Source organism: Meleagris gallopavo, chromosome 10 (assembly GCF_905368555.1).
Source record: "Meleagris gallopavo chromosome 10, MGAL_WU_HG_1.1, whole genome shotgun sequence".
Lineage (NCBI taxonomy): Eukaryota > Metazoa > Chordata > Aves > Galliformes > Phasianidae > Meleagris > Meleagris gallopavo.
This window is the reverse complement of record NC_139413.1, coordinates 13,714,065-13,731,046: the sequence shown is the minus strand read 5'-3', so window position 1 is coordinate 13,731,046 and position 16,982 is coordinate 13,714,065. Positions and strand designations below refer to the sequence as shown.

The 16,982-nt window shown below is 36.4% G+C and overlaps 1 protein-coding gene across 4 annotated transcripts in view; it reads left to right on the top strand.

The window, feature by feature from the left end:
- Positions 1-16,982, top strand: part of RPAP2 (RNA polymerase II associated protein 2) — a 35,273-nt gene that overhangs the window by 337 nt on the left and 17,954 nt on the right. For 2 of the 4 annotated variants that reach the window (XM_085231331.1, XM_031554758.2), the window contains exons 2-10: positions 342-387; positions 1,261-1,375; positions 2,000-2,098; positions 2,989-3,054; positions 3,549-3,637; positions 5,769-5,804; positions 6,622-7,561; positions 9,018-9,112; positions 10,645-10,725. In XM_085231331.1, coding sequence (XP_085087457.1) covers positions 342-387; positions 1,261-1,375; positions 2,000-2,098; positions 2,989-3,054; positions 3,549-3,637; positions 5,769-5,804; positions 6,622-7,561; positions 9,018-9,112; positions 10,645-10,725 — 1,567 coding nt within the window. Of the gene's footprint in view, positions 1-341; positions 409-1,260; positions 1,376-1,999; positions 2,099-2,988; positions 3,055-3,548; positions 3,638-5,768; positions 5,805-6,621; positions 7,562-9,017; positions 9,113-10,644; positions 10,726-12,429; positions 12,923-16,982 lie in introns of those variants that run through there. The other 2 variants (XM_085231333.1, XM_085231332.1) reach the window with 2 other exon arrangements.

The window sequence follows — 16,982 nt, the reverse complement described above, 5'->3', positions numbered from 1 at the left end:
CCCGATCCCCATCGGGCTCTGCGGGGACTGCGGCACCGTGTCAGGCTGTCAGTGTCCGATGTCTCTGCGTCTCCGGTTGCAGAGAGCTGTCACCTAAAAATACGTATTCTGGGCGTAACGGCTCCGCGTCCAGGTCGGCAGGCCGTGCTTACCCCAAGAGCGGTACAAAAGCTGTGCCTGACGTTGCTGAGTGGCTGCCTTGCTGAAGGGACAGCCACCAAAAGCTGTTCTGTGCATTCCATTGTGCTTGCAGAAGTCTTCATATTTTTTAAAAGTTCCAATGTTTTCCATTGCTAAAGGAAGAAAAGTCACTTATATGCTTCCATGTTTTTGATTTCTAGGAAATAAACGGTCAGCTGCTCCAAAAAATGAAGATGCTGCTCAGAGGTACCATTTCTAGCAAACAATGTATGGTGGTCACTTTGCTTTGCTTTACTCTGAGACTGTAACTCTTTTCCTCCCGTGTTTTTTTGCTTTCTTAGAGATAACTAACTTCCAGAGACCACCGGCATCCGCCTCCTGCAGGTTTTTGGCGATGCTGTGTGTCTTCTAACCGAACATCAGCTTAGCATTGCTTATAATAGGTACAGCCATCCTGTTTGGCCAGAACTGCACACTACATCTTAGCAGGGCTGAAAGCTGCATCCCCTTTAACCAGCACAGAATGCCATAGTACTGGTGTCTCTGCCACCTGCTCCCCACAGAGACGTCAGACAGCTGCCCATCGGGGAAAGCTGCCCAAAGGAATTCGGACTTGCAGTGGTGACACAGGTGGCAGGAGAACTTCTTTCCTGGGGGAGGCAGAGCTACAAGGGGTGTCTCCGTTCTGTCACCTGGCTGCTGCAGTTTAATCAGCCCGTCTTACAGCATGAGAATAATATTTAGCAAAGGCTAAACTCTATGTATATTAAGAGAATATGTTAAAATATGCCTCACTGCAGATACATGGAAGATACAATAAAATACATGACCAGCGAGTGCACTCAACTGAAATAATTCTGTTGTGGTTTGGCAATAAAAGTCAATACTTTTCCTGACTGGGGAGAAAATAAAGCAAAGCAAAGTTAGAATTTATTTATGTATGTATTTATTTATTTTCAGTGGTTATTACAAAATTTATAGTCCACTTGTTGCTTTGTTTGGCCAACTTGATGAGATGCAGTAAATGCAAGCTACTGTATTTTAGAAAAGAAGATAAATATTCACTTAGGGAATTGCTTATGGGAGCTGCTGTTTCATTCAACATCTCCTATATTACAGGAATGCAGCTCTGGAGGCTTCCACTAGAAAAAAGATTGAACTTGAGAAAAAGGCACTGCATATTGTTGAGCAACTCCTGGAAGAGAACATTACTGAAGAGTTCCTTCTGAATTCTGTAGGTGTTGTAAGTTTTGGTATTATTTTGTATCTTAATATCCAACTGTTTTTTAAAGTTCTTAGAACAATTTGCTGCAGTTCAGAGTGGACAAGTTCATTCTCTCTTGTCAGCTCCGCTGATGGTTGCCTTATTTTCAAGGGCTCTGCAGTGAAAATATGCTCCAGTTTTGTAGGATGAGGTATAATTGTGAATCTCTCTGCTAGCATATTTTGTTTATGCCTCTGGGAAATACAAAAAGTTAGGTCTGTGTCATGCCCTCTGTGAATTTAGACAACGGTACTCTTTACCACACGGTTCATCTGGCAGCAGTTTTACTGGGAAGATACAAGGATTATTCCTGTTAAGGTTGTAAATATGATGGCAAATAGGTGTATGTAACATGTAAAGAGAGGAAAATTGAGAGAATAGGTATACTAGTGGTATATGATGAGGTACTTGTATACGCAAAAATAAGTGTGTGTATTTTTAAAAAACTTTTTACCATTTTTTACTGGGTAGGTTCTCAGTGCTGTTTATTAACCTGCTGTTATAAAATGGAAAGTATTTGCTCATTTTCATTTGAGTATGAAAAATGACAGATCTTCCAGTATCTGTTTTTGAACTATTTTCTTGTCATTTCAGGGAAAATGTATTACTCCATCTCACTATAAAGACATTGTTGATGAACGTTCTATCATCAAACTATGTGGTTACCCTGTATGTCAAAATAAACTGGAAAATGTAAGATGCTTTTCTTATGAGTAGTGTTATCATAAGAATCTATTAGCATTTTTTATTCTCTTGCTTATTTTTTTCATTTTAAATTTAGAATGTTAATCATAGATTAGGTCAGGTATCATTTCAGTACAATGCTTCTGAAGTAAAAAGTTAAATCTGATTGGCTGACAACCATTGCTATATATGAGAATCAATTACAATCAATTTTGATAGTAATAAAGATGAATAAGGTATGGTTTCATAGCCATCCGTCATGCATGCAGAAATGCTCTAATCTTGTTCTTCTGTACCTCTGTAAGAAGAAGGAAGGACTGAAATGAAAAAAGGTAAAATGCAGGGGTATTACTTTGTGACTGCAAGTCCCTTCAAAAGCAAATGTTACTTGTGTCAAAATTACTTAAATACAATATATCAGAGCCTTAAGTGGAACTATGAGTTCAGTTAGATAACCTATGGTGTAATACCAGTTGTGATACAAGAAGTTACCTGGGAAAAAAAAAAATCATGAAAAAAAAAAAAAAAAAGTACTGTTTTGGACTTCACACGTCCCAACAGAACTTGGAAACCATTGTGTTTGATAATAAGCTCCCCTCTGGATTTCTCTGAATAGTGGTGGAGTCACACATGAATCAGGTTTCTCCTACGGCAGCTCAATTGATTCACTCACTCACAAGGCTTTCTTGTAGACCTGAAGTTGTCTACTAAGATGTAAATAATGAGAAATTGCAGTTCTTATGTCTAAGGAGATAAAATACCAAGAGAGTTGAGAGAAAAGGTTGTTGGAGTATGTAATTCAATTAAGTGCGTGTATTACACGTACTGAAAATGTGGATTAGGAGGAAAGATTTATGTAACAATGTGACAATCTTGCTGATGAAAGCATATCATTTTAGGTGCCAAAACAGAAGTACAGGATTTCAACAAAAACTAACAGAGTTTATGATATTACTGAAAGAAAGGTATGGTAACAAGCTGTTTTTTAAGTGTATTTAATATTGTCTCCACATTACAAATGCATTTTGTAACAGCATTCATATAGTGGGTTGAATCAGAACCAAAGCATTTGGATCTCATGAAAATCATTTTCATAAACTATTAGATTACGAAGTTCCTGAGTAGTGTATTTCCATCTCCAAGCTACCAAGCTTGAGTCTGAGAAGTGCTGGGATGTTCTGTCTTCTCATCCGACACAATTGTGCAAGATAATTCTTTTTATTTTTTTATTTTTTAGGATGCTGCAAAATTTCAGGAGTCATATTGAAAACTACAAAAAATAGTTTTGTTGCAGACCAGAATTTACAGTGTTAAACACCTGAGTATTATTGCACATCTTTTAATCTGTATGGACATTTTACAAGATTCAGGATTGCTCTTGAGTGTTTTGGTGTTTTCTTTAAAGTTACCATTATTTCTAATGATGTCTTCAATCATATTTTCCATACTGCATTTCCAGTGCTTCTGTAGCAACTTCTGCTATAAAGCATCTAAATATTTTGAAGCTCAAATTTCCAAGAGTCCAGTATGGATGCGAGAAGAAGAAACGTAAGTGTGACCTTATATAGTTGTAGCTCATTTCAAGGATATAGTTTTCTCTGTCCAAGCTGCAACGTTAATTAATTAGTTGCAACACATCCAAGTGCTCAGAAGCAGAGAACAAGTAACGTTAACGTGTTAACTTAGCATGGTGTTCATGTTAAGTGTTGTTGCCATATGGATTACTGTAATTGACATGGCCTGGTTCTAGTAAGGACTACTCAGACTTGACTGTGTTAGTTTAGAGGGCAGACTAGTCATAAATAATAATAAACTCCTATTAATTTTAAAATGTATTTACTGTGAGTGGATTTTTACAAGCCATGTAAGATAAAGGAATAATTCATTTTTCTCTGTTACAAGAGATTTTCTCATTTTAACAGAGTACTTGCATTGGGCTTAAGGTTAGACTGAAAGTCTGTAAAATGAAGAAGTTCCTTATCCTGCATAACTGTCATTTCAGATTGCCTATTTTCTGTTATTGCTGCAACACACATTTTGGAAACGTAGTCCATGCTTTAATATATTAAAAGTTAACATAGGTGTGCAAATAGTGAATCAAGCCACTGGGTGTCACTGCTCAACAGTAAATACTTGCCCAGAGAAGGTTCAGCTCATTTATTCAATTTTCATTGTCCAAGCAAGCACCCTTGCTTTCAACAGAATAAACAACCTGAAATTATGTGTGAGCTCAGTTTCACAGTGGGATGAGTTGCATGAAATATGGCTCAGTGAGAGAAGAGGCTTAGAAAAGCCTGAAGAATTAGGTAAAACTGTAAAACAGTTAAACTTACCAGTGTTTTCATGGTATTGTTTTGCTCTCTCCAAAGAAACTATTTTTAATATCTCTTTGTTAACATAAAGAGCAGAGTTCTGATATGTTTGACATAGTTAACTATTTATGCCAGGGTGGGTATATTTTCCAAAACAAACCAACAAACACAAACAACAAGCAGTGCATGGCTAGTAATATCTGTTTGCATAAGAAGGCTAAAAACCTCCATCTGAAACTTAAAAGAGTAATTATTTGGTGTTAGTAGTTTAAATCACTATCTTATCACCTTTACTTTCCAGACTCGGTTCATTTATATGAAAAGTGCAGCTGTCATCCTTTTAAATCTGTTGTGTTTATTTTTTATTATATAATAACACTGAGTTTAAGGAGTTATTTCATTGACTTATATTCAGAGCATGCTTAAAAGGTTCTCTGTCACTTGTAAGGCAGGTATGGATTTCAATATTCAGTGCTGAATAAAGTAATTAGCATTGTGATGCTACCTTGTAACTGAAATGAAGCAGAACAGCAGCTAGAAATCTGGAAAGAAATCCTTCAGAATCTGTTCAGTAAGAGTTCTTAGTGTTTCCAGAAACCGTTGGACTCCATTATCTTGGATCACTGTAACTTACTAGCCTATTTTTTTAAACAATTTCAAATGAAAATATAGTGAATATTCCTATTTCCGGTATCAATTTGGAGCATTTCTCCTGCAAACTACTCAGGATTGTTTTTCCTATAGGGACCTTGTGACTTATGAGGATCTGATCACGTTTAGTTTGATGAAGAGGAAACCAAGGGATGATCTGAAAACAGTCTACAACTTTTTGAAAAAAATTAAATAGATTACAGACCTAAACTTGGTCTTGGTTATTATCAGAAAACTTAACAAGGAATGTTGGCCATAAATTATTATATCAGTTGTTTACATTCACATTGAGGGAAAAGGTATGCTCTAAGAGAGTGGTGGAACAAATCAGTGTACACAGAAAGGTTCTGAAACCTCAGTCCTCAAGATTTTCAAGATTTAAACTTACATAAGATGTGACTGACTTAATCTGCTGCTGGTGACAATCTCACTGTCTCAGGAGGTCAGATTAAACCTCCAGAGGTCCTTTCTGACTAACATTTCTATTACTTGATTAGTTGTTGTTGAATGTATCATGCTACAGGCCTACACAAATTTTGCTCAGTGAATGCGTATGTATGAACCTGCTCCAGCTAATCCTGCTTTGAACAAAGGATGTTGGACTAAGAGATCATTAGAGGTTCTTTCCATCCTCAACTATGTATTTTCTTTTTGTGTATTTCAAGAGCACTGATTTAGCAGAATAAGAAGTCTTCATTCCTTGTATTTTTTTGCAGACCATCAGACATAGAGCTGCTGAAGAAGGGACAGAGGTACATTAAACAGTAATCTGTTATATGCATTTATAGTTAGAAATGTTAACATTATATTAGGTAAAAGGCAAATCTTTGAAGAGACCTTATTAAACAAAGGATTATTTGTCTTATTTCTTTTCCTTTGTGATTCTACACTAGCATGTTTGACTTGTATGATTTAGTGTACAGCTGCTCATGGCATATGTGTCATAATTGAGCCTGCTGAAATCTGAAACAAATAACACTGTTTGTACTTTAAATATTTATACCATCTATTCTTTATAAAGAAAGTGGTACCAATTATAGGTGATGAAAACTTCTGTACTTCCTATTCTAAAACATCAGTATCAGCTCAATTGAAGTAATGTTACTGTGTCATCTCTCTGTACCTTGCTGTGTATTATGACTTTGTTTTCTTTTGGAACATCCAGCCATTAGATGGCAAACTTATATGTGCCAAAAACAAGCTCTACTGGCCTACTGATTTTCAGGTACAACATTCGTATGTATACTGAGATACTGATTTTCTTTTTAAAACTGGAAGTACTTTAAAATTCTTCATACTAAACTGGAACTTAAGTCTGTTGTCTTTAATAACAACTTGTTTACTGTTCTAACTGCCAATAAGCATTTGGGAACTGATTTCTCTAAACAGCATTTAAACTTGCTATCTTAATTGCAAAACATTAGAACGAGTTTAAATGTAATTTCTAGGGCAAAAATTACACATCTACTACAGACAAACAAGGTTCCATTTTTCCTACTTATAATAATTTTCCAATTTCACGTAACATCCATTTCTTATTTTGTTGGTGACTTGTGTTTTCTGTTACAGTGGTCAATCTGGAGAAGAGGTGAAACTATGTGATGAAGTAGTTAAAACTTCTGACATTGAAAATCCTAGGGTATCTTCGAATCCATGTGAATCTGCTTCTTATGGCACAGCCAGCGATAGCAGTAGTGAAACCGAACAGGAATTTGTTTCTTCCGTTCTACCAGGAAGTCAGTCAAGTTCAGCCAGTCTTGCACAGCAACTGCACAGAAACAACATCCTCAAAAAGAAGCACATTCAGAAAGTTTATTCCAGCTCTAAATCTGAAGGCTCAAATGTGGTAGAAATCACTGAACAACTCTCTAATTGTAAATTAAATGCTCAGGAAGAAATGCATGCTTGCACTGTTCAAGAGAAAATAACTGCAATGCCCTCAAAAAGTACTACTCCAGGAAAATCAAATGCTTCTGAGAACTGTGAAAGTACCTGTAGCAATTCACAGGTAGTCTTCCTAAGCGTGAGCAAAAAAGGAGCAGAATACCTTAAAACACTAGCTAACTCAAAACAACATGAAAAAATTGAAATAAGGGACTCAGTTCCTTCCTCGGCTACCAAATGCAGTTTATTAGAACTGCTTAAGCAAACACTTACAGAATGGAGAACTGAGGAAACCTTAAAATTTTTGTATGGTCCAAACTATACTTTATGGTCAGAATGCCTATCATCTGCCAACCAAGAAAATGAAGAACTCGACGAGGATGACTTAGATACACCCGAAGATCTTAACAATGCTGCTGTAGGGAAGTCTGAAAACAGTCTGAACTATTCCTTACCTTTTATGGGCTCAGGTGAAACAGCTAAGCCTGTGCCTAGTTATGAAAAGTTAAAAGAAGAAACAGAGTTCCTACAACTCCGAGTAAGAGAATTCTATAAAGGAAAGTACATCTTGGCTGAAGAGGAGTTAGCACATACACAAACAGATGAACATTCAAGTACAGACAAAGTAAGTGCCTAATGGAATAGTGTCTGGGCTGTTTAAATCCTGCTTCTAGGCAGGCATTACAAGCTCTTTGTTGGTGCCTTCATAAGTGGATATGGCCATGGTAACATCAAGCTATTAATGTAAAATACTAATAGGAAAGTTGGATAGATTCAAAACAATCCCTTAAGATTGATGAAAATTATTTTAAGTTGATAAGAAGGAATTTGACTGTTTGGGAAGCATTCAGTTCTGGTAGGTTCCTTGCAGTTTTTCAAACAAGAAAGATGACTTGGTTGCTTGAGCACAATTTGAACATGGACTGAAACAAGAGGGAAGTACTGGCAATGGGAATAGGAACGAAGTTAAGATCTATATGGGCCCTATATAGTTTTTGTAGCAAATGAGAATAGGTAGAACTATTGCTACTGTAATCTTAGTAGAAAGATGAAGTACAACTACTGTCACTACTTCCCAGGCCCATCCTTTTCATCATCTCTACAACTCTGCACCTGTAGCATTGCATAATTGCAATGAGACGAAGCTGTTGAAGAATCTTGTGTGAGAATAGCTTACTCGCAAGAAAAACTGGTGATTTCTGCGAGCTGGAGAGATAGGACTTTTATAACAAAGGCTTTCTGTAAAACTGCTGCCTTGCAGGGAAAATAAGGTTTACTTAGAAGAGACAAACCCCTTAGTCAGAGTAGGTCTTGGGTGAAAGAGGAACTGGATTTTTTTTCTTCCACCTTTTATTCATTATATAAAAGGTATATTAACTTTTTTTTTTTGCCTTTAATTCAGAGTACTTGAGATTAGATTTATTTCTTTTGAGTAAGACTAGATCTCTGGCATTACTTATAGTTAAAGTTCTCTGAGCTGGTGTCTGCTGATTTATTTGGATATGTTGCTGCAACATAGACAATTTGGGGGGAAAAAAAGAGTCTGGAGGATTTGCAAAACTGAAGAAATATAAAGTGGTCTGAATTTTTATCAGGCTAGGCAGACCATCTGACAGCAACCAGGTCTTCTTGTCATTATAGTAAAACAGTACATTAACTATCCTAGGTAGGCTGTACAGTTTGTACAAGCATGTGAAATTGCTTTTGCTTTTAAAGGTCAAGTGTATTATGAGCATAAGAGGGTGTAACTTTCATAATACTGCTTCTTTTAAAATAAAGCTGTTACATTGCTTTTTGTAAAAAAGTTTAGACATTTAATTTTTGAATAACTTTACCATTAGTTGAATTAAAGTACCTAGCAGACAGCTTTGCAAGGAAAGGGGAAAAGGAGGTTAGCTGCAAACTGTGTTGGGTGAAATTAACCAGAGTTCTGTCCATTAAGACATTACTGGTTGTTTTTTTCTGTTCAGAGATGAGAACTTTCCTAGTTTAAACACCTGTTAATAAGCTGTGACTATTCTGATGCACTGACTGCAATTAAATATTAGGTTGTAATTAAAGGTTTTAATATTGTAATACAGAACGATCAACAGCAAGACCTCACGTTCCCACTTGTTGATTCAAATGCACAAATGCAGATTAGGAAGCGAATTGTCCTCGAAAAACTGAGAAAAGTGTAAGTATTCCTTACTTCAGTAATCATCAAGCTGACATTGGTGATCTTTCATCATCATTTTATGTAATGAACACACTGTGCAAGGACATTCTTCACCTTTTTTTGGGTGGCATTATTCATAACCGGTACTGCTCTGAAGAAATTATTTTTGACACCATCATGCAATGATGGAGCAGCAGATATCAGTTTGCACAACCTGTTGAGATAAGTGTCAGAATCTTGCTACTAAGATAGTCTCTAAGATAAACTTGTCTGTTGTTATATGCACCAAAGCTTGTAGATGACAAGTTGTAGCATTCAAGGCTGGCAGGACAGCATGTTCCTGCTCGTCAGTAGTTGTTAGAAATCAGCTGTGCCACTACACTGAAAGTATCTATGTTTTCTTGATCTAAATGTTGCTATAACATATGGAACTTAAAATGAAAATGTGCTTCCAAAAAATCCAGAAAGCACGTTATCATCCTCCTTTCCCTCAGATTCCAGGAAACATCTGAAGCATCTAAATTAAGTTCTTTAAAAGCAGGTTCTGAGGGATGTAAAATAGCAACTGAAAATCAGCAATAAATACATATATGTTAATATTAACAGTATATAGCCATGTGCACTCTATGTATATACTACCTGTAATTTCAACTGTAGTTCTAATTGATTTTTTGGTTCAGATGAAGTTGGTGGGAATACACAGTTCTAGTAAAAGATGAAATGATATAAAGACAACTCGAAATATTGACTATTCCAACAGTATCAGCACACTACCCTTACATATATGTAAGTGTAAATAATTGGATATTCAAATGCAAGAAGTTGTTAACCATTAAACAAGCAAATAGAGGCAGAAGTTTTAGCTTAAATCTACATCTAATATGTGAAAAGCAATAGATGTTATTGCCAGCATTTGGGGATACCAAGAACTTGTTAAGCAGTATGTGCAGTTTGCAGTGTCCTCTATGAAGTTTTATACATTCAAGCAGGAAAGCAATCTGTTACTGAAATTTTCCGATTGCCCTGCTAACATCTTTGTTCCAATAATCAGACTTGCAATGGAGTGTTATTTCTGTTGCATCCTTCTTTATCATATGTAAGTCTAAGATAAGCAGATATATTCTTTGTGTGAATGAGAGTTAGGCATGCAATTTTCCTTTTGCACTGTTATTTTTTAACAAATATAAACTTTTAAAGCATTTATGAAGCCTGAAATTCCAGTACTTAAAATGAAAAAGATTTGTTTTTCTCATAAGAATGTTATGTCTGAACTGACATGGAATTTAATAAAAAATTTATGTAAAATGATATCCAATTTCTACTTCACATTTACACTAAATTGGAGCTTCTTATTTTTATAATCAAAATGTTGTAAAAGTGAAGATATTGCCCAAAAAGCACTGAAAGTAATCTGAAATGTAAACTATATGCTAAATCTATTGCACAAAAACTTTTTTCCCTTTTCATTACCTTTAATGAGCTCTGATGGAAGCCTTATTAGAGGAGAAATTAAGAGACAAAAACATTAACCAGTGTTTCTTGCCTTCTAGATTACCTGCAGTTTTGGGCCCTCTTCAGATTACACTAGGGGATGTTTACACAGAGCTAAAAAATCTTGTCAAAACTTTCCGGTAAGTATTAGTCTTTATTTAGCAATTCTTGACTGATTAAACGTCCCATGATTTGTATTTGTGATTTGGGCACAGAGAGGCTGTGTGTTCATGTAGGAAATGTCACATTCCCTGTGGACTAACAAGTCAACCCCTTCCTTGCTCCTGACAGTGGCTAGGTCACCAGGAGTAGATTTTTAAAAACTAGGCCAGTGGTCTCTGGAGGATGCTGGTGAGTCTTTTAAAGGTTCTGCTACCTCATCACCTCCTATTAAGCGTGAGTTTCTGACATCTGTCACTTTCTTTTGCTCTGGCTCCCTGTAGCTGGGCTAACAGGATCTAATATAATTAACAATTATTACTACTAACATTAAAATTAAAAGAAGGTCCAGCTTGACCTTTCTTGCTTCTAATTTCAAGGGGAAGTAGGTCTAGGGTATGTTCCTTCACCACAGGTAATCACAGAAGCGCTGAAGAGGATAGTTAAAAACACTGGGACTAAAGGAAGAGGGATATTAGAATGGTGGTAACTTCTCAAAAATGTTCTTTTTGGGGGAGCCACCTCTCATGTCTTGGACCTAGACTACACTGTGCATCTTGACACATTGTTAGGAAAGGAGCAACAAGAGCTGCTAACTGTGTAGGCTGTTACTCTTGAAACAGTTTCTTCTCCACGACCTATCATGCATAATGTTTACATGTAGATTTACCAAAGCTCATTCTTGCAGCATTTGACACAAGAAATCTAGTCTTTAGTGAATAGAAACCCAACTCTTCCTGTTTCCTTATGATTTGTCCGATAGCCAGAGAAATGCTGAAACATGGATGCCAGATTTTTTTTTAAACTATGAAAGATACATTTTTCTTTTTGCTGATTCTGTGCATGATCTTTTTTAAATATAAGAATTTTTGTGTGTGGACCTCATTCTGCAACTGCAGTCATTTAACTGTTATTAAGATTTTAACAACGTTGCAATCACAGAAGATATTTTTTATTATACTGAAATAGCATCTATATAATGTGTATACATCTGCTCTTCGAATTAAATCTTTGTGTCTTAAAAATGCATTTCCATTGCTCTGTGGTATAAATGCTTAGTGGTCACTTTAGCTGAAAAACCTCAAAAGCAGAACTTATATTTTAAATTATTTTTGCTATTCAAAGATACATGGCTTGAATATCAGGTTTCAAAAGCAGTTTGCTGCAAAGGAGCTTTGCTGTAGGAGGGCAAAGTAGCCTTTTAAAAACATAAAGGCAAAGATAAATTGCTTGGAAATAAAGCATTTTGGGAAAGGAGTGGTTGAAAACAATTGTGAGTGCTACACAAGAACTTATTACTGTTTTGCATGCATCTCGCAACAGCTGGACTTGTTAGTGTTGCTGAAAGTAAAGTAAGATGAAGATACTGGAAATAGAGAAGTAAGAAAAACATTTAAGCCCTTTCTCCTTGTGTTTCTGGTATAAAACTGTCTGACACAGAAAAGCAAGCTCTCTGGAAGAAGGCACAGGTTTGAATCTCTAGTGCCATATTTAAATTTAATCAATTTGAGTTCTCTGACTCATAAGTTGATTGCTTTTGCAGGGGCCCTGGGGTAAATTATAACCTGTGCTTTATGTTTGCAGGGTTTAGAAATTTATATGTTACTTCCTCTGTTAATATGGTTAAAATGCTTGATGACTACAGAGGCAGCACTGCTACTGAACTTCCTTACTTTTCTTACTAGAAATATTTCAGGCTGAAGAACTTGCTGAAGAAGGAAGGAAGTAAAGTACATCTCAGTAGTAGAGCTTAGCTGAAGAAGGGTAAAAGAGCATGTTGTGAACTAAGCAACAACAATTTTCAGCTCCATTGGTTTTTAAAGGAACACTTGCAGTTCAGCCTCCTTTGGGCAACATATTATTCAATCACCACTGCTGGGAAATGCACAGAGGCATCTCAAGAGACATTTTAGAATGCTTAAAGCTCTTCCCAAACAAAGTCCCACAGCGCCTGTAAGCTTTTGTTACGAAAACTGAGATGTCAAATATTCTCTAGAGTGTGTAAGGGCATTTTTTTTTTTTAAAGATGAAGACAAAATTCGCTATTTATATAGAAACTGAGGCTAAATTATTGTTTGTGAATGTATGATTCTATTTTTGAAGTTCAGTATTGCACACTGAAAAGAGGATTTCTGCTGTACCTTAAGGTTGCATATATTTCAGTTAATTTTATGGCACTTGTCATTTACAGATTCTCAAAATAAATGTGATATTGCTGTTTCTTAAATGTGTTCACAATTTTTCTATTACAGCTTTGTCTTATCTACCTGCTATTCATGTTGGAATGTTTTCCTATATCAAATTGTTTCCTAGAAATCAGAAGATGCTGAGGTGGTGAGCACCTGCAGCACTGAGAGCTTCTTTCCTTAAATTCAAGAGTATTGATGTTCTGTTCAAGTTCTAGCACAGGGCTCATATGGAAGTATTTAAATTTGCTTCCATGGCAGGCATTGGTTACAGTTCAGGCCAGCATTTGCTAATGGTAGTAAACCACTAGTAAGATCAGTGTTTAAGATTAACTGAATGGGAAGATGATGGAAGGAAAAGGACCAACCGTGTGTGCTCTCTGCGTCATTATTGGGTTTAGTTTTCCATTTACTGGTTATCTCAGCCTAGGACTCCTCTGTGTTCCCAGAACTTCCATATTAGAGTTCATGTGTTGTTGGTTTTTTTGTGGTTTTTTTTTTTTTTTTTTGCAGGCTGAGCTCCAGTCAGTTACTGGGAGGTGGTTTGCAATGGAATTTGCCTGCATCTTACTCTTTATTCCTTTACCTGTCAATTTCTGTCACTGTGATGCATCTACTCCCTCTGAGCTTCTTTCTGGGAGCTTTGTTGGTCCTTTTATCTAATGGCTGAGGGAAGATGTTAGTCCAGCCATAGCACATCCTTCCTGCAAGCTATGCTGGCATGAACCGCAATACTCACGGGCAACTCAGAAACCCATCCAGCATTCCATCCAGCATTCATGGCTTACCTATCCATTCTTAGGGTGTAAGTAGAGACACTCACTTCCGAAAAGCCGCATATTCTTTCTTTAGGTAGGTGTGAGAAAGTTTAACCAAACTCTTTAACAGAAAATATTTATCTGCTCAAAAATCACATCCTAAAACTTTTGCTGTGTTTAAACATTTCCATAATGTGTGAGAGACAAATCTGGTAACCTTTTTTTCCTGTCTTTCATGACTTGTTCTGAAGTACCAGTTATGGCCAAAGGCAAGACAAAGAATTAATGAACCGTTTTTGCAAGGACTTGCACTTTCCTGTTTCCTGAAAGCTTTACTCTTTAGAGGCCTTTGTGTTGACACACAGCTTGTTCTTGAAAGTGACGGCCCTTCCACTGTTCCATATTACTTAAGGCTTCACACCTGTAGGTTGCTAGCTTTAGTCTGATCAGCCTAAAATGTTTTCTTTTTCAGTTGCACAAGTGCTTCAGGACAGGTGTTGTAATGAAAGGTTGTGGAAGCCTCACTTCATCCAGTCCAGTGACAGTAGCACATCAGCAAATTCATACTGGCATATCCTGCTGGTATCTGCATCTTATGACTGCCTCCTTCATAAATAGCATATTGATGGCAGTGACTAGTGTTGAGACCTTGCCAATCAATACTAACATTGAATAAGAGTTAATTGACACAAATAACTGCATCTCTCAGTTTGTGTACAAGAATGACACCTTCCTGTGCTCTAATCAATAACAACTCCTTGTAGAGCAATGAAATAAAGATGCTTTCACTATTTGACAGAGTTTTCCCAGGTGTTTTGGATCTGTCTCTTCCATTGTGTTTTATCATAGCAGATTAACTGGAATGTTACATATGAATTGTCTGTCAAGATGATTCCATCAGACATTTCTTAGCGTTTATCACTGTCATTGGTATTGAGTCAAGACCTTCAGCCTTTGTTTTGTTTCTTTTTCTATAACCGGAAAAATGAAACAGCTTATCAGTTACTGGCTTTGCTGCCAGCTACTGCCATTAGCTATTTTAATAGTAGTTGGTAAATGTGCATCTTTAAAAAAAAAAAATTTGTATTTACCAATACTATTGTTCTAGTTTGACATGATAATTCCTATATACGTAGTATTATATGTTGCTTTTTCTTTCATCATTTATCAAAACTAGGGCTGTTGATATACTACTTTAGTAATTATAGCTTCCAAAAAAAAAAATCTTACTTTGATAGTAGACTTGAGAAAGAAAATGGAATAATACTGCTATAATCATTATTATCCTTTTTAAAGAAAAAAGGAGTGCATTTCTAAAATAAGGGAAGCAATCCTATAAAAGTCTTATTTACAACTGTATTTTTTATAATGATTTTGAAAAGAATTGGGTAAGTTTTCCCAAAGTGAGAAAAGAGAAGTTGAGTTTTAACAATGGGAAGTACAAACACTTTTCCAGAGTTTTGCGTATTTTTGCTATCTAATTTCCTAAAGAAATTAAAAGCCTTACTGAGTGAAGAAAACCATGGAATTCATTAAGAGCTATTTCATTTTAAAACTGCCCTTTGGAGGAGGAAAAGTAAGACTGTATTGGAAACTTCAATGTTTAACTTCTCGTCATAGATCATTACAGTTTGGGATCCCTTGAGCACAGTTCTGTTCTGATCCTGAAGCTGGATTTATTGTACTCAATCATGAAAAAGAGTATGCCTACACACAGCTGTGTTTTAGTAATGAATTAAAGGCAGAGTTAGTTTTTGATTTTTTTAGAGCTTCCATTGACTGTGTTACAAGCATCTGTCATGCTACCCTAATCATGCTCAGTCGGTACTATTTTGATAAAATCAGAGCTGATAAGGTGAAGGGATTCAGTGATAAAGCTTCTATGACTAGGCTAGCAGTTATAGAAAACTCCCAGGTATTAAATCTTCCTTTGAAATGCCCAAAACAGATTTAAGTCTTTTCTCCTAAAATGAGCCTTGAACATGGTATGAAAATCTTTTGCTTTACCTCTGCAGTGGTTGATGTCCTCTATCTCCTCTTCTAATGAGGAAGAATCTAAAGCCTCTGATAGAACAGGTGAAATTCATATTTTTAGTAATTATCTCCTTCTAGAAAAAAGGGTTTTTTTTTCAGACCTATTAGCAGTCTTCCATCTTCCCCAGTCCCAGCAGTGAGTGACAGAACAGCTTCATTCTGGGTCTGATTTATGTAAGACTATAGAGAAGGGAAGCAGAGTGGAAGAAGGAAGCAAACATAGTAAGGCGCTCACCCTTCAGCATTTCTGTTATATGGCAGCATCTGTCTAACTAAAATTAGTTCTACTAGGGTTTTTGGGTACCCATAAAGCTATGCATTCTTTTTGAGCTGTGGCTTTTCTATAGAATTGCTCATCACAAAACAGCACCACTCATGCCTAAATTCATCCATAAAACAATTAATATGTGAATTGTTAAGTCACATTAACGTTTAAGTCAAACTCTATTACTACTGAATTAAGTCACAGGGACCAGTGGATATAAGATGTAGCAATCCTGTTCTTGAGCATCTTTGTAGTTCTTCATTCACACTTCATTTTCTTGCTCTTATATCTGCACTGACACCCATTGCTTAAGTTAGAATTGTAGGTTTCCATTTTACTAACACGAATCATCAGAGGACTATCCCCAGTATCTTAAAGTGCCATATGTTCATGCACATATTGCTGCAACGTGATAGGAAATATAGTAATAGCAGCAGAGTAGCACAATCCCAGGCTGCAACAAATAAGAGTAAACCCAAATGCAGCATCTGTAGATTCAGAAACAAAGGAAGAAAAACCTACTTACCTCTGGAAGGCCTCCAGTAGGTAGGGAACTCCAGCAAGATACTCTTACCTCCACTGCCAACTCTTAAATGAGGTCTGGGAAGGACTGGATCCTGGCTCCACCCCTTCTGGTCACTCAGGTGCATTGCATGCAGCTGAACTCCCATGGGTTGGCCCTGCCTTCCCATCAGGTGCTCAATCACTGTTTCAAGCTTTAGTATTATATATAATTTATATATTTATATATTATATATAATTTAGTATTTTTGCTACAGTGCAACATTAGCTTTTACAGCAAATTCAGATCTGAAACCAGTACAGAAGGAGGCCCATCTTTACAGAAAGAATATATGCAGATCTTGGAATTTCCTATTGGGCGTCAGGGAGAGTTGAGCTTTCATAGCAGCCAAGGCTGTGAATTCAAAGAATTGGCTTCTGTCCTATCTTCCTCATCCTACTTCTCTCTGGAACAAAAATACATACTGGCAATT